General features: G+C 46.5%; 1 protein-coding gene and 1 long non-coding RNA gene across 4 annotated transcripts in view; one reads left to right on the top strand and one right to left on the bottom strand.

The window, feature by feature from the left end:
* Parp1 (poly (ADP-ribose) polymerase family, member 1) overlaps positions 1-4,518 on the bottom strand; it is a 32,109-nt gene extending 27,591 nt beyond the window's left edge. The window contains exon 1 of the mRNA NM_007415.3: positions 4,256-4,518. Within this exon, the coding sequence (NP_031441.2) occupies positions 4,256-4,375 (120 nt within the window). The 5' untranslated portion in view covers positions 4,376-4,518. The remainder of the gene's footprint in view (positions 1-4,255) is intronic.
* Gm31986 overlaps positions 4,510-15,778 on the top strand; it is a 37,475-nt gene continuing 26,206 nt past the window's right edge. For 2 of the 3 annotated variants that reach the window (XR_001779573.2, XR_001779572.2), the window contains exon 1: positions 4,510-5,431. This is a non-coding gene — a long non-coding RNA (predicted gene, 31986). The remainder of the gene's footprint in view (positions 5,432-15,778) is intronic. The other variant, XR_865778.3, reaches the window with a different exon arrangement.

Genomic DNA, 15,778 nt, shown 5'->3' with positions numbered 1-15,778 from the left:
ACATTCTGACTTTACTGCACAGCCTGGTGTGACACACAGAATTCCTAAAGTGTCCCGTAGACCTGTTAGAAGAGCCAGGAAGCAGCACTTGAACTCAAGGGTCTGGATGGCCCAGAAATGGCTCTTAAGTACCTCTGTGGTTAAAAATAATAAGGAACGGGACCTAGATAATGAACCAGGCAGAGAAAATGTGTCAGCAGAGTGTCAGACACAGCAAGGCATACATGCACAGGTGCATAGAAGGAACGGCTTCTGCAAGGGGAACAAGGAGCCTGAGGCAGAGGCTTCCAGGCCTGGAGATAGGCTGAATACTGGCCTCAGGGAGGCACCTGATCCCCCAATGTGCCTGAGGTAAAGGCACTGGGCCACTTTTTTCGCCTATGAGGCTCTACACCCAGGGTTGCCTGTTTTAGAGATGGTGACAGCCTGAGATGAGGGAGACAACGACATTAACCCAGTTTCCTCTGGGAACACCGCAGCAACAGCAGCAGCAGCTCACAGATGGTGGCAACAATGGAGACACAGTGAGGCGAATGGGACAAGAATCTGATACTGAGTTCTCCCCCACCCCAACTTCAGAAGAGCTACTTGACACGAACTGCCTTCTGACCCACTGAGGTGAGTGCTCATTAGGGCTGCTTCAAAGGGCAGAGAGGGAAAACACATAAGCAGTATTGAAGAGATCCCCTGAAGCTTCAGGTTAGAGTCAGCCTCCTTTTAGTTACATTACAGTGCAAGGCAGAGTTGGCTAAGGAGACAGTTCAGTGGCTAAGTTGTTCCACTACAGGACCTGGGTTCTATTCCTAGCACCCAGAAGGTCGTTCACAACCATCTGTAACCCCAGTTTCAGAGGATCTGACATCTTCTGACCTCTCTTGGCACCAGGTAGGAGATGCACAGACAAACATGCAGGCAAGACACTCATTCAAAAACTTTAAAAAGCAAGGCAAGATCTGCCTAGGTGACCCAATAGGAATTATGTGCTCGGGCAGGCTCCTGAAAGGAAGACGCCCTGCTAGCCTCCTCAGGTGCCTCAAGGCCCCGCCCACTGCTGCCCTCAGGGCAGTTTTACTGAGACAGAATCTGTCCCCAGTCAGGCAGAGGAGGAAGGTGGGGGACCGGCAGCAAAGATGGCCCCTAGACCAGATAATAAATGGTGTTTTTGAGCGGACTCAGCTTCTGGCTCGAGACACTCCATCGGATCAGCAGCTTCAGATCCCCGACCCCTGTGGCAAATGGCTTATGCCGCCTGCCTCAGCCTATAGCTATGGCTCTACAAGAACAAACACCTACCACCCCCAGACTGGGTGCCCTAAACTGGGGACACCAAGAAGTACTCCCTAATGGTGCACTTGATACAAAACCAGCTCAGCTGGTAAGAGCACTGACTGCTCTTCCAAAGGTCCTGAGTTCAAATCCCAGCAACCACATGGTGGCTCACAACCATGTAATGAGATCTGACGTAATGAGATCTATAATGAGATCTGACGCCCTCTTCTGGAGTGTCTGAAGACAGCTACTGTGTACTTAAGTATAATGATAAATAAATCTTCGGGCCTGAGAGAGCAGGGTTGGCCAGCGCGAGCAGAGGTCCTAAATTCAATTCCCAACAACTAGATGAAGGCTCACAACTATCTGTACAGCTACGCTGTGTAGTCATATACATAAATAAATACATAAAAACAGAGAAGTCATACTCCATAAGAAAAACAAAGCCCTGACCATGCCAAGGCCTGGGGAGGACTGGTGGGAATGGCCGACATCCTAAGTTGTTTGTCTCTATCTAGGAGGCGTGAAATAGGCCAGGTACAGAATCCAGGACTTAGACCCAGCCTCCAACAACCACAAGGTTCACCATTTCCTTCCAGGTAAGGCAGGCTGAGAGCCCTGCCTGCAGGAAGAAGACGGCCCTGCTCAGAGAATGCGCAAATCCTCAGTTCCTTCAGGGTCATCCCTCTGCCTCCCAGTTAGGCAGCCTCACCCAGGGCTCGGAAATATCAGCTTATCGGATGCTCAGAGAACAGTCCTCTCATACAAATGTAAAAGAAGGTATTTAAATTCAAGCTCTACAACGACGGCCCTCCCAAGCTCTGGAGTAAAAGCCCAACTTTAAACTCAGATCTAAACTCCCAAGCTCCTCTAAGGAAGGAAGAGCACCGCTGTCACTCACAATAATAGTTTCTCTCACAGTCAAAAAAAAAAAAAAACAAAAAACCAGGAGGAGGGCCTTGAAGGTTAAGTTATTTAGGTCAGCCTCAGCCTACCCAGAATCCTCTTTTTCCTCTCTTCCTAGGCAGTATTGGGGGTCATCTTTCACAGAGCGGCTATTCTCTGGCTAGTACAGATGCCTAATAAAATCTGTAAAGTATGGAAGGGTCACTTCAAAGGCCAGGTGTAGTAGCACACGACTTTAATCTCATCACTGGGGAGGAAGAGGCGGGTGGATCTCTTTGAGTTCAAGGCCAGCAGGATGACAGTAAGCCAGGTCCCAAAAACCAAACAAAACCATTTGAAAGGCTGGGTGTGGCAGTAGAGGCAGGCCAGTAATTCTCAGCACTCCAGGATGGAGGCCAGAGCATCACAGACATCAGCCCTGAAATCTGGTCTCAAAACCAATCAACCTAATTCTGGGCATACCATTACCTTATACTTTACTAATATCCCTCTACTAGCTGTTACAATTGAGGAATCCCCAATCATAAAATAATATGAAAATATAAGCCGAAGACTATTTTGCTTTCCTGCTATATTCAAGACCGAGGGAATAATGGGTTTAATCTACAAACTGGCAAGGATGTAAATTTGCTTTCTCTTAAGCCCAGAGAGCTCTATTTATCTTCTCACAGGGAGGAGGGAACTGTGGGGTAAAGTTCAAAGACCTCAGTGGGAAATGGGGCTTTCAACTGTCCTTCAAATTCTAGCTATCTCCATCTTCCTGTCCCACTTCTGTGAATAAAAACTCTTAATCAAGCTCCCACACTTGACTGGGACATCTTGGGCTTCTCCTCCCCAGGGCATTCTGCCTAGCACTCAGTTCCATCAGATACAAGGCTTATCAATCCTTCCCATACCCCTTAACCTAGCAGGAGGAGCCCAGGACGGGTTCCCCATCCCGTCATAAATGCAAGCAACAAAGACGTCCCTAGCAGTTCCCGACATTTTTGTCACCAATGATAATTATAGACACTAACACCGTGCCTAGCTGCTTCTTAATAAATATGTATAGAATGTATGAGAACTGTGTCAAGCAAGAATGCTGAGCTAGGCAGTCTCTCCGAGGGCACCAAGATGACAGCTTCAGTTCTTCCCATAAGGAGAAATAATAGAAGCAGTGTGGTATCTTGGTACCCACTGGGTGAATGTCTTTTCCCCCTTCCCTCCCCCCCTTAAGAACTGAAGCCCCATTGAGGGCTAGCCTGCCTCTTCTAAAACACATTACTGCAGCTGGACAGCAAGGGAAATCAATTGCCTCGACCATTAGCAGCGTGAGCTTGGGTAACTGAGTGTTTGGGGGAGGTGGGAACAGGGCAGGTGAGAACCACACTAGCAAAGACGGGAAGGAATCTGCAAAACCAGAAGCCTAGGAGGCAGGAGCCACTGGAACGCCAGGACCCGTCATCCCACCACCTCCTGACCATCTCGGAAGCGTCAGTGAAGAGACCAGATAGCTGCAGAAAGCGCCGAGACCTCGGGAAGTTTGGAGAAAATGTTATTTCCAAGTAGAAATCAGGCCCAAAGCGAATGCACTGTAAAGAAATGGCACTGCTTTGCATAACTAAAATAGAAATACCGAGAGTGAGCGGATGTTGAAAGGATCATCAAAAATAGGCTTAAGGGGAAAAAAAAATCTTCTGTATTCATGGAGGACAATAATCTTCCGGGACAAGATAGGCCCAAATCAGAGCAGCTTTAAAGACCGCGCGCACACCCTCCACCCCGACGCCGAGAAGGCAGTGAAATAAACAAAAACTCTGCGACCATCCAGACCCAGCGAAGAGGCAGGCCCCTTGTCTTTACAAAGCCAGAGGCACTTACGCCAGATGCTCTTACTTCCCGGGCTTTTCTTGCAGGGTAAGCGCAATGTCCCGGAAGGGGTCGGCCCAATGGGCCTCAAGGACCTCCGCGGCAGCGCCGCGGGTCTTTCCCGCCCTTCTCTCCCGGTCCGGCTGAGCCGCAGGGCGGAGTGAGGCGGCCCCGAGCCCACACAGCCGCCCAGGCCGCGTCGCCCTGCGCCTCCGGCCCGGCCCCGTCGCACCTGCACCATGATGGCCATGCGGAGGGAGTCCTTGGGAATACTCTCGCTGCATTTCTTGCAAGAGGCGCGCCCGCTCTTCGCGTACTCCACTCGATAAAGCCTCTCCGAGGCCTCCGCCATCCTCCTTCTCGTGCTGCAGCGGCAGCCCGACGCCGCCGCTGGTGCGCTCCGCTAACGTGTCGGTTTCCCCCGCAAGCGTGCAGAGCCGCCTCCGCTCAGGATAGATTACTGATGCCTAGCGGCGGGACCGCCCCCCCAAGCTCGCGCGCGGAGGGCGGGGCCTCAGCTCATAGGGCGGGGCTTCAGCACGTGTCCTTGGGAGGTTGGGTCCCAGCGCGACTGCGCCTGTGCACGCTGGTCTCTGCCTCTGGGAAGGGGCCAGGGCGGGGACCCGGGGAATCTGACAGGCGCCACCCCTTTTGTCGGTTTGTCCCAGAAAGGCTTTTTGTTCGCCCAAATAATTCCACCTCACCCACTTGCATTTTTTTCTAGGTATGTCTAGAGCGAACCCTGCTGACCCTAAGTGTAGTATTCTGCTTTGCAGCCTCCACATTGCTGACACAGAAAACCAACTAAAGCCTGATTTTTCATTCTTAGTAAACTTAAATGCATAACTATAAATTCCAAGAGAATGAGCAGAACCCGTGACAGTTGGTAGTAGTTACAACAGATGTCGTGTGTTCTCATCCCCCATCTCCGCGCTAACACAGGACAGGGTGTCTCAGTGTTGCCCTGGCTGCCCTGAAACTTGTTCTGTAGATCAGGCTGGCCTTGAACTCACAGGGATCCATGTGCCTTTGCCTCCTGAGTGCTTGGGATTAAGGGCGTGTGACACCATCTCCGGCAACAGATATTTTCCTGGGGAGATCCCAAAATATTTTAGGTTATCGACAATTAAAGTTATAGGTATTGTTAAACTTGCTACTGTTAGATCTTGTTATTTAATGTAGCACTACAATCTTTAACATTATTGGTCTTTTTTTTTTTTTAATAATTATATGAGCGTGATGCAGGGTCTCACTATAAAGCCCTGGCTGGCCATGAAGATGAAGTCGGCTTCAAACTCACAGAGATCCACTTGCCTGTGTCCTAAAGTGTGGGTAAACTGCATGTCTGGCAGCAAACTGGCTGGTGAGCTGTGGCCTACTTGTCTATGAATCATTCCTGATTGAGCAGGTATGAACTGGCTCTAGGTATCTGCTTTGTGCTTCCTCTGTTGCTGCTCTTTTTCTAACCCTGCCCTCCCTTGTTGAGACCCTCTCGTGGCAGAGAGAGACAGGACACATGGCTGTTCCCTAACCTAGTCCAGGGAGTGGGGTCCTTCCACTTTGCCTTGTAACTGATCCCGTGGGTAACCACCCCAGCAAATTCTCCTTTGCTGCAGAGGGTCTAAACCAGGCAGGCTAGCCTATCTCAGACTTAAAAAACAGAAAATCTCCCAGACCAAATTACAATGTGTGAATTGCAGGCATGTTTTGCCTGTATAAATATTTATATATCATGTGTGTTTGGTGTTTGCTGAGTCCAGAAGACGTTTTCATATCTCCTGACTGGAGGAAGTTACAGATGGTTGTGAGCTGCCATGCAGGAACTGGGACTCGAACCCAAGTCCTCTGAAAGAGTAACCAGTACTTTTAACCTCTGAGCCATCTCTCCATACTCTCCCCCTTGCAATAAACAAACAAACAAACAAAAAAAAAAAAAACAGGCCGGACGTGGTGGCCTTTAATCCCAGCCCTCCGGAGGCAGAGGCAGGTGGATTTCTGAGTTCAAGGCCAGCCTGATCTACAGAGTGAGTTCCAGGACAGCCAGGGCTACACAGAGAAACCCTGTCTGGAAAACAAAACAAAACAAAACAAAACAAAAACAACTTAGGAACCGTTGCATTTACTTGGAAGTCTTCAGAATGTCCACAAACAGCTGCAGCTTGCCCACTACAAAGACATGTGCAGTGAAGAGCACACGTCCGTCATTTGTCCACTCATCTTTAGTCTGTCTGCAGAAATGCAGGATTTAATGTGATAGCTACTTCAAGCCATTGCTGCCTTGACTTCCCCACCATGATGGACTAAGAGTAAAATAAACCCTTTCTCCATGACTCACTTTCGCCATGTCATTGTATCATGGCGATGAGGAAGGAAGCCAAGACAGCTTAAAATGTTTTTTTTTCTAAATTCCATATTATAAATATGTACACTCAGACAGACAGACAGACATGCACACACCTATATGTTTCGGACATAGAGTCTCATGGAACCCAGACTTATCTTTATCTTGCTATATAGCCAAGGTTGGCCTTGAAATCATTGCCTGCCTCTGTTGTCCCAAGTACTGGGATTACAGTGTATGCTGCTATGCTTAGCTCTTAATATTATTAAGGAAAATCCATTTTGTTTATGTATATGTGTGTGTGGGGATATGTACCCCGTATGTGGTTGTGCCCTCAGAGGCTAAAAGAGGGTATCAGAACTTCCGAAACTGATGTGACAGGGGGTTGTGAGTTACCCATCATGGGTACTGAGAAGCAAACGTGAGCCTTCTGTAAAAGCAATATTTCTATCTGGAAGCCATCTCTTGAGCCCCTACTATTATTATTATTTTAAACATACTTTTGGATTGCCAATAAGAATGAATATATATATTCCTTTTCTTCTCTTTCCTTCTTTTCTTTCTTTCGTCCCGGCTCAGTGACTCGCTTGCTTCACCACATGTGTAGCTGGGACGCAGGCGGACACAGCTGCCCCAGCAACACTGACTTTCTTGTATACTTCACCAATCTTTTCCACGTCCTCTGTGGATTTCCTGTGCTACTTTTGCCGGAAAGACTTCCCCACGCCATTTGTTAAATTTCATAGCTTCACAAAAGATTTACTTATTTTTATCTTGCCTGCATGTATATGTACATATGTATACTGTGTGCACACTCATAGAGGCCAGAAGAGAGCACTGGTTGGAGCCTCTGAAACTGGAGTTACAGACAGGATGAGCCTCTGTGTGGGTACTGTGAACCAAACCTGGGTTCTCTGGACAAGAAAACTCCCAGTAGCCCTTAACCTCTGAGCTATATTGCTAGCCTCCAGTTTGTGTGTGTGTGTGTGTGTGTGTGTGTGTGTGTGTGTGTGGGCGCGCGCGCGCGCGCGAGCGTTTTAATGACATAGACTTGTCTTACTTATTTCCCTTGTTTGCTCTTAACTTGTGAATGCTCTCTCTTTCCTATAGTTTAAGGCCCAAGGCTGAGATTAGACATAGAAAGTTCTATGATGAAGGAAAAAGGAGCCTGGGCCAGTGGATTAGCGAGGCTGTGGCGTGGAGGCAGCTCTGTGTTGCTTTGCTGGCTGCCTCCACCATACATGCCTTTTCTACGCCTCTTCTTTCCACCGATGTCAGATAAGAAGTGTGTTGTTATTTCTTTTTCTTGCATTTCTGGGGATGGAGCCCAGGACTAGGCAAATCTTACTGCTGGGCCCAACAGCCTTACTGTCTTTACAAATTTTTTACATTTATTATGGAGTGTGTGTGTGTGTGTGTGTGTGTGTGTGTGTGTGTGCGCGCATGCGCATAGGGGCTAGAAGACAATTTGTGGGAGCTGGTTTACGCCTTTCATGTGGGTCCTGGGATTGAACTCAGATCCTCACGCTTGGCTATAAGTGCCTGAACTTGCTGAGTCATCTCACCACCTAGCCTTACAGGTACATAATATGTGAATTATCTTGTAGTCTTAACCCTTAGCCTAGGACCTGGCATATGGTGGCTATTCAATGAAAATGTACTGAATGAACAAATGATGCATATGTAAATAAATATGTACAAAGAAGGTGGGTGGTTTTATTTTTCTTTAAAAAAAATATCAGGACAGATGCCCAAGGATATACTGAAGAGTTGGGAGCATTGTGTGATGCCATTGTTGGCTAGTTAATTCCATTTATCCCAGGCAGGCAGAGCCCAGTCATGTTTCAAGGGCTCTACCCACGTGGAGCAGTATCTGCTGAGCACATTTCTCACAGAGCAAATAAACCCAGTTATTTTAAAACACAAGGCCAACATCATGGAACTCACAATTGCCTCTGAAAATTATGTTCCCTGCTAAGCCTACGCAGTTGTCCTGGCTGCTGCTTTTCTGTCAAGAGTGGAGCTTGGTTGTGTGGGAAGAGCCATCGCAGGGAGAAGGAACTGGGCCCACAGCCCATCTGAAGGCTGACGGAGAGCCCCTGGACACAGTGAATCCTTCCTTTGTCCCTCTGGTGATGGCAATGCAAGGGGAGGTGTGCGTCCTCCTAGCTAGTCCGAGAACCTTCAGCATTGCTCAGTGCCGGCATGGACCTTATAAAAAGAAGATCATCTTGATTTTTGAAAAACATGCATACGGGAGGGTAGGAAAGTCAACTGCAGATAGACACAACTGTTAGTTGATTCTGTTTGTCCCGGGCAGGTGGAAAATAGGAAAGAAAACTATCCCAGTTAAAGAGGGAAAATAGTCTCACCAAACCAAAGTTACTACAGCCCAGTTGGGAAGCCTCATGCTTAGGAAGCCAGGTTCCTTTGTCAGTAGTTACAGAAGTCTAATCAGAGTGTAGATTTCTTAACTGTATTTGCACACAGGCGCTTTTCAATTGCGGTGATTTATTTTTCAATAACACTTCCTTTAAAAAAAATAGCTTCAAAAATTCTGTCATTCTCCTTTCCATATAATTTCCAAGGGCAGAAAATTTCAACTAGAAATGAATAAACACGTGTAATTTCACTTTTTTTTTTAAGATTTGATTTTTTTCAATTACAGTTGAGTCTTACTGCAGCATGATTTATTTGACATATTGAGAAATAACTGAGGCAGATCTTGTTCCCTGGAAGAACAATTACATGCAGTGAGATCCTCAGGATTTTAAAACAGGGAGGGATTGTAGAGGCATGGGCGGGGGAGACGCTAGAAAGCAGAAGTTTCCTGTTTTCTGAAGGTCGGTTGCCCAGCTGGGGCAGCCTGGAATGAGTGTAGAGTGGCCCAAGGTGTCCTCCATGCCTCCATGGTGACGTGATTCATTGATGAGCTGTGGTCAGTGTTCTCAGAGGCCCATTCTGCAGCACCTAGGTGAGGGGGTCGGCTGGGGCATAGACCTCAGTAGTGGTCAGCAAGCCCTGAAATTACTCATACGTGGGAAGCTGGGTCAACTCAAGCCAAGCTAGGTCATCCGACTGTCCCAGAGATGGTACCCGAAGGACCAGGCTCCTCTCCAGGGTATTTAGGGAACCTGACCCATGAGGACCTTTCTAGAAAAGCCTTGAGTTAAAAACTCAAGGCATGGCTAGCTGTGGTGGTGCATGCCTTTGATCCCAGCCCTCAGGAGCCAGAGACAGGCGAATCTCTGAGTTTGAGGCCAGCCTGGTTTACAGAGTGAGTTCCAGGACAGCCAGGGCTACACAGAGAAACTCTGTCTTGAAAAAACCAACCCCCTACCCCCACCAAGAAAAGAACTTAAGGCCAGAGCTTGACACTTGCCACAGCCCAGCCTAAACGACATGTGTTTCCTTTCACCAGGTGTTAGATCCTTCTTTATAGTAATCCCCTGTGTATCTGGCTTTTCTGTTTGTCTTAGTCCGTTCAGGCAGCTATAACGAAATTCCACAGACTCAATGGCTTACAAACAACAGCAGTTTGTTCTTCACAGTCCATAAGCTGGGGAGTCCAAGATCAGGGTATCGGGAGAGGTGGCATCTGCCTCCTCACAATGGATGTGTTTTCCATCATAGCTCCTCGTGGCAGAAGGGACAAGGAAACCTCGGGGCCTCTGTGTATGTTGTACTTGCATGCGAGTTTGCATATATGTGGTGTATGCATGTGGGTATGGAGGGCATCAAGTGTTCTGAGCAGACACCACCTTGTTCCTTTGAGACGGTTTCTCATTGAGCCTGGAGCTAGGCTGACAGCCAGCAAGCTCCATCCTCTTCTCTGCCCCCTGCCCTGACAGCGATGGGGTTACAGGCTCATGTGGCTAAGCCCTATTTCTTCTTCTTCTTCTTCTTCTTCTTCTTCTTCTTCTTCTTCTTCTTCTTCTTCTTCTTCTTCTTCTTCTTCTCCACATGGGAACTGGGGCTTTGAACTTGGGTCCTTGAGCTTATACAGCGACTGCTCTTACTGAGCCACCCCCCACCCGCCACCCCCCAGCCCCTGGGGCCTCTTTTATAAGGGCACCAGTCACCTCTCAAAGGCCTCACATTCAAATACCTTCAGAATTCTGCAAGTGGAGCAAGACAGATGGCTCCGTGGTCAAGGGCTCTTGCTGTCCTTCCAGAGGGACCCAAGTTCAGCTCCTAGTGGCATGGCTAGGTGGCTTACAACAGCCTGAAACTCCAGTTCCAGGCGATCCAACACTTTCTTCCGGTGTCTGTGGGTATCCACATGCACACGTGCGTACATGTGTGTACACGCACACACATATGTACACATAAATAATGACGATGATGAAAATAGGATTGAACAAGTAAATTCGGAGGGATCATAAACATTTAGCCCATTGACCCTCCTAGCCTGTGAGAGCCTTTAGGACAGTGACAATGTCTTCTCATCCTTCAGTTCCAGCACTCAGCACAATGTTTGCACAAAAAGAATTCCATAGGCTGGAGAGATGGCTCAGTGGTTAAGAGCACTGTCTGTTCTTCCAGAGGTCCTGAGTTCAAATCCCAGCAACCACATGGTGGCTCACAACCATCTGTAATGGGATCTGTTGCCCTCTTCTGGTGTGTCTGAAGACAGTGACAGTGTACTCACATACACAAAATAGATTTATTTTGGAAGAACAGCCGGTGCTCTTAACCGCTGAGCCATCTCTCCAGCCCCAATAAATAAATCTTAAAAACAAATAAACAAACAAACAATTCCATAAAGGTTTGCAGCTTACATGAGCAATGGCAGTGGCCTCGTTATAGGTCCAACTCCAGAGCGGTACAGCCTTGTCAGCCATTGCCTAGTAAAGCGAAACCTATCCATGATTACGTTTGTAGGTGTGCTCTAGGAAAACTTGTGCTTGAGTAATGGGGAGGCAAGAAGATTACAAAGGTGTTTGTAGATTTTTTATAGTAGCACCCAGTGGAACTAATATAAATACTCACAAAAGGTAAAATAAATACATACATTACAGTGCACTCGCCCAACAAGAGTTCCAACGCAAGCTGGGCGTGGTGGCACACGCCTTTAATCTCAGGAGGCAGAGGCAGGTAGATTTCTGAGTTCGAGGCCAGCCTGGTCTACAGAGTGAGTTCCAGAACAGCCAGGGCTACACAGAGAAACCCTGTCTCGAAAAACCAAAAAAAAAAAAAAAAAAAAAAAAAAAAAGGAGTACGTATCAATCCACACAGACCTCAAAAACAGCGCTAAGTGAAAAACCATATCCGAGTTACTAAATTCCTTTAGCGTGTGTAGGTGCATTTGTACAAAATCCAAAGCCAAGAAAAAAATAGGATCAAATACCGCTTAAGTTGCTTACCTACACCACACTCCTTAAAGAAAGTAAAAAATGTGGCCATGCAATATTGTGAAAATATCTCTTACATGCTAAGAGAATTCAACTTTTGCTGATCTCACAGCCAAAGTTAACAGTACACCTTAAAATCATTTAAGATTTAATGCTGCTCTCCTACAGTGGGCTCAGCCTGTTTGTTTAACCTATCTTTAAAGAAAACAGTGTAACAACTAATCTTACTTGTCCTGGTCTGGCCCCCCTCCAGTAATCAACTTTTACAACCTAAGCTAATTGCACAGCTCTAATCACACTCTTCCGCTCTCTGACCCAGATCACTCCTGGGTTATCTGCTGAAAGCAGCAAACGCAGAAGTTGGAAGCAGCTGCCTAAAAGCTTGAAAGCCACCATTTATGGATATTGGTTGTTGAACAGTGATGTTGGAATGCTATTTGTTGTCTGGGTCATTTGGGACTACTTGGAACCAGTGACTTAATCCCTTAAAAAACTCTGTTAACGACTTTTGTAAACTATCTCATTCCTTCCCCATGCAAAGCTTTTTATGCTGTTCAGTAAATACAGAGAGACAGATCCATGGAGTTCACACAACAAACCAACACAGAGACTCACACAGTCACAGAGACAGTCAGACAGATACACAGGGACACACAGACACATAGACACACACATGAAGCTCACACAGCAGACCAACACAGTGACACACAGAGACAGAAGAACAGATACGCATGCACACACAGACAGACACATGCAGCTCACACAGCACACCAACACAGAGACACAGATGGACAGATACACAGGGATATACAGACACACTCAACTCACATAGCAGACCAATACAGAGACACACACAGTCACAGAGACAGGTGGACAGATACACAGGGGGACACACACACACAGAGATTCATAAGACAAAGCTTCAGGCAGGTACAAATGCAGACTCACACAACAGAGAAACAGAGGACAGAAGACACAGGGACCATGAAGTAGAAAATTCAAAATCTGGACGCACTCTTGGTTAAAAAATTCCGAGGGGAAACTGGTTCTCTCTCTTAATGAGACTTTATCTATGCATTATTAGAGACCCAGGGCTAATCACTAATGTATATAATCTGTGCAAAAGTGTTGACATTTTAAATAGTTATTTTAGGGGGCTACGTGAAGTAAAATGGAGGCAGAAAACACGAGGGACTTCAATTTTTTTTTCAGCTAGAAGACGAATGTATGATTATTTGGATTCTTTTGAAAGGTTATATATAATATATACATTCCTGTATTTCACCACAAAAAAATCTCAAATAGCATCAACAACGTGAAGCCCAGGTGATGTTCTCTCGAGCACTTCTGACAGGAGTCTGGCTTCAGAGGTTGAAAGCGGCAACTGAGAGCTCACAGCTGACTGTACAGGGAATGAAACGATCTGATGGGTGGTTTTGACAGTGCTCCCTATCTATCTCACTGTGCCTGTCTGTGAAGTGCTGTCCAGACTGAAGGAGCGGGCAAACGAGGACCAGCCAAAGGTGGTGTCCCTAGTCTCCTGACAGGCTCATTCTTCCATCACGCAGTCCATCCTGACAACAACATTACAGGGAGAATGGCTGAAAAATCCTCCTCCCATCTCACCAATGCACTGAGCCCGGTGAACACAACACATCTGTTAACAGATGTTTTCTACAGGTCCTTGTTAAATACCAAGGGCAGTGCCCTTGTCTCTGGGGAACCCAGAGCCAGCCCCTCAGCAAGTCCAGAATATAGTTTCTGTTAGAAGGGGCCAGTGAAATGAGTCAGCAGGTAAAGGTGCCGTGCAAACCTGACCACCCGAGCTCAGGTCTCTGGACCCACGTAAAAAGGCCAACTGTGGCAGCATCTGTAATCCTAACGCTTCTTCCTCCTGGGAATGAGATGGCAGGAAACTTAATCACTTGGAAGCTCAGCAGGACAGGTATCCTGGAGAACACAGCAAAAGCAAGAGAGATTCGTGCTTAACACGATACAAGGAGATAACTGGCTCCTAAAAGCTGTTCTCTCAATACCACACACGTGTCGAGGCATGTACATGCCTGCACCCATAATACACCATAATCCCCTGTCTTAGGCAGGATTTTATTGCTGCGAAGAGACACCATAACCATGGCAACTCTAAATAAAAGAAAATATTTAATTGATGCTGGCTTACTGTTGTAGCTTCTCAAAAGACCCTCACTTACAAAGACCACAGAGACCGCCATTGTTACAAAATGCATGAGGATTTTACCTATCCAACATGTTGGGGAACCCCCTCTCAGCACACAGGCTGGAGGAGAGACCCAGAACAAAGAAAGAACACACTTTGTATAGCTTTGTAACCAGGGTAGTTTGGCTTATTTTAATTGGTGTAGCCAATAACCTTTTTAGACATTGGTTGGTTTGTATAGGGTGACTCTCATTTTGTCTGTCCTTGAGGTTTTAACTGTGAGGAGGGGCAGGGGAATTGTAAATCTTGTTTTGGAAGTTTAGTAATTTTGACTGTTAAAACAGTGTTTCTGTATTTGTTTAGTCAGCCAGCTTTTTTTTTTTTTTTAAATCTGGCTCTATACTTGGCCTGCTAGTACAGTTTCAAAAGTCCTTTTGAAGGGGGAAGGTACTGGGTAGTCTTGAATTTATTTTGGATATTACATGTATGGGCCAAAGGTTAAGAACAGAAAACAGGATAAGGAGGGGTAGTGAGTAGGGCTAGGTAGGGACCCTTGCATCAATGCTCAAGGGTCTGAGCATGATCCAGGTGCATGCAGATCAGATCTCTGACTGGAACTGCTAAAATGTCTTTGGGGTACCCGGCTCATCTGCTGTCACCAGTTGTGATCAGACTTTTCTTTGTACCATTTGCAAGCCTTTTAACTTAGCATACAGATCATTATTATAACAACATATGGGTTTCAACACATCATTTAAGACAGTGATGGGCATGGGAGCCCCATAAAGGATCTCAAAAAAAGTAAGACTGAATTAAGAGGGAATATTTCTAGTTTTAAATAGGGCAAGGGGAAGGCACACTACTTAGTCTGTGCTAGTAGCCATGGTTAATTTTGTCAAGGTTTCTTTTAGAGTTCTATGAATCCTTTCTACCTGTCCTGAGCTCTGAGGTCTGTACACACAATGTAATTTTTATTTGACCTCTAAATACTTGGTCATGCCCTGACTTACCTGGGCAACAAAGGCAGGGCCATTATTTGACCTTATTGGTTTTGGCATTCCAAATCTTGGAAGAATTTTTTTCAATAATCCTTTTGATGACTATCTGAGCAGTCTTATTTTTACAGGGAAAAGCTTTTATCCATTTCAAGAACGTTTACAAAAGCCAGAAGGTAAATATATATATATATATATATATATGTCTTATTCAGGGTTTCTATTCCTGCACAAACATCATGACCAAGAAGCAGTTGGGGAGGAAAGGGTTTATTCAGCTTACATTTCCACATTGCTGTTCATCACTAAAGGAAGGTGGGACTGGAACTCAAGCAGGTCAAAAAGCAGGAGCTGATGCAGAGGCCATGGAGGGATGTTCTTTTCTGGCTTGCTTCCCCTGGCTTACTCAGCCTGCTCTCTTATAGAACCAAGACTACCAGCCCAGAGATGGCACCACCCACAAGGGGCCCTCCCCCCTTGATCACTAATTGAGAAAATGCCTTACAGCTGGATCTCGTGGAGGCATTTCCTCAACTGAAGCTCCTTTCTCTGTGATAACTCCAGACTGTGTCAAGTTGACACAAAACTAGCCAGTACTATACACACACACATATATATATATATATTCCCCCCCCCCCCAGTAAAGTCTACTTCCCAGTAGACTCTAGGTCTTTTTGGCAGGGCACACACTTGTGCATCACCTGCTCTATAAGGTGTTTTAAACCTGGTACATGGTACTTAGTCTTGGAGAATGTCTGGATGAGCTTGCTTATCCCTAAATGAGTCTACTGGTGCATCTGTTTGATCATAGCCTCTACTTGTCTTTGTGGCAGGATTTTCCCCACCCTGGAGGTGTCCCCCTAAGTCCTCTGCTGTGTAGGCAAACTCG

The sequence above is a fragment of the Mus musculus genome, chromosome 1, assembly GCF_000001635.26.
Source record: "Mus musculus strain C57BL/6J chromosome 1, GRCm38.p6 C57BL/6J".
Lineage (NCBI taxonomy): Eukaryota > Metazoa > Chordata > Mammalia > Rodentia > Muridae > Mus > Mus musculus.
This window is presented reverse-complemented; position numbering and strand designations above follow the sequence as displayed.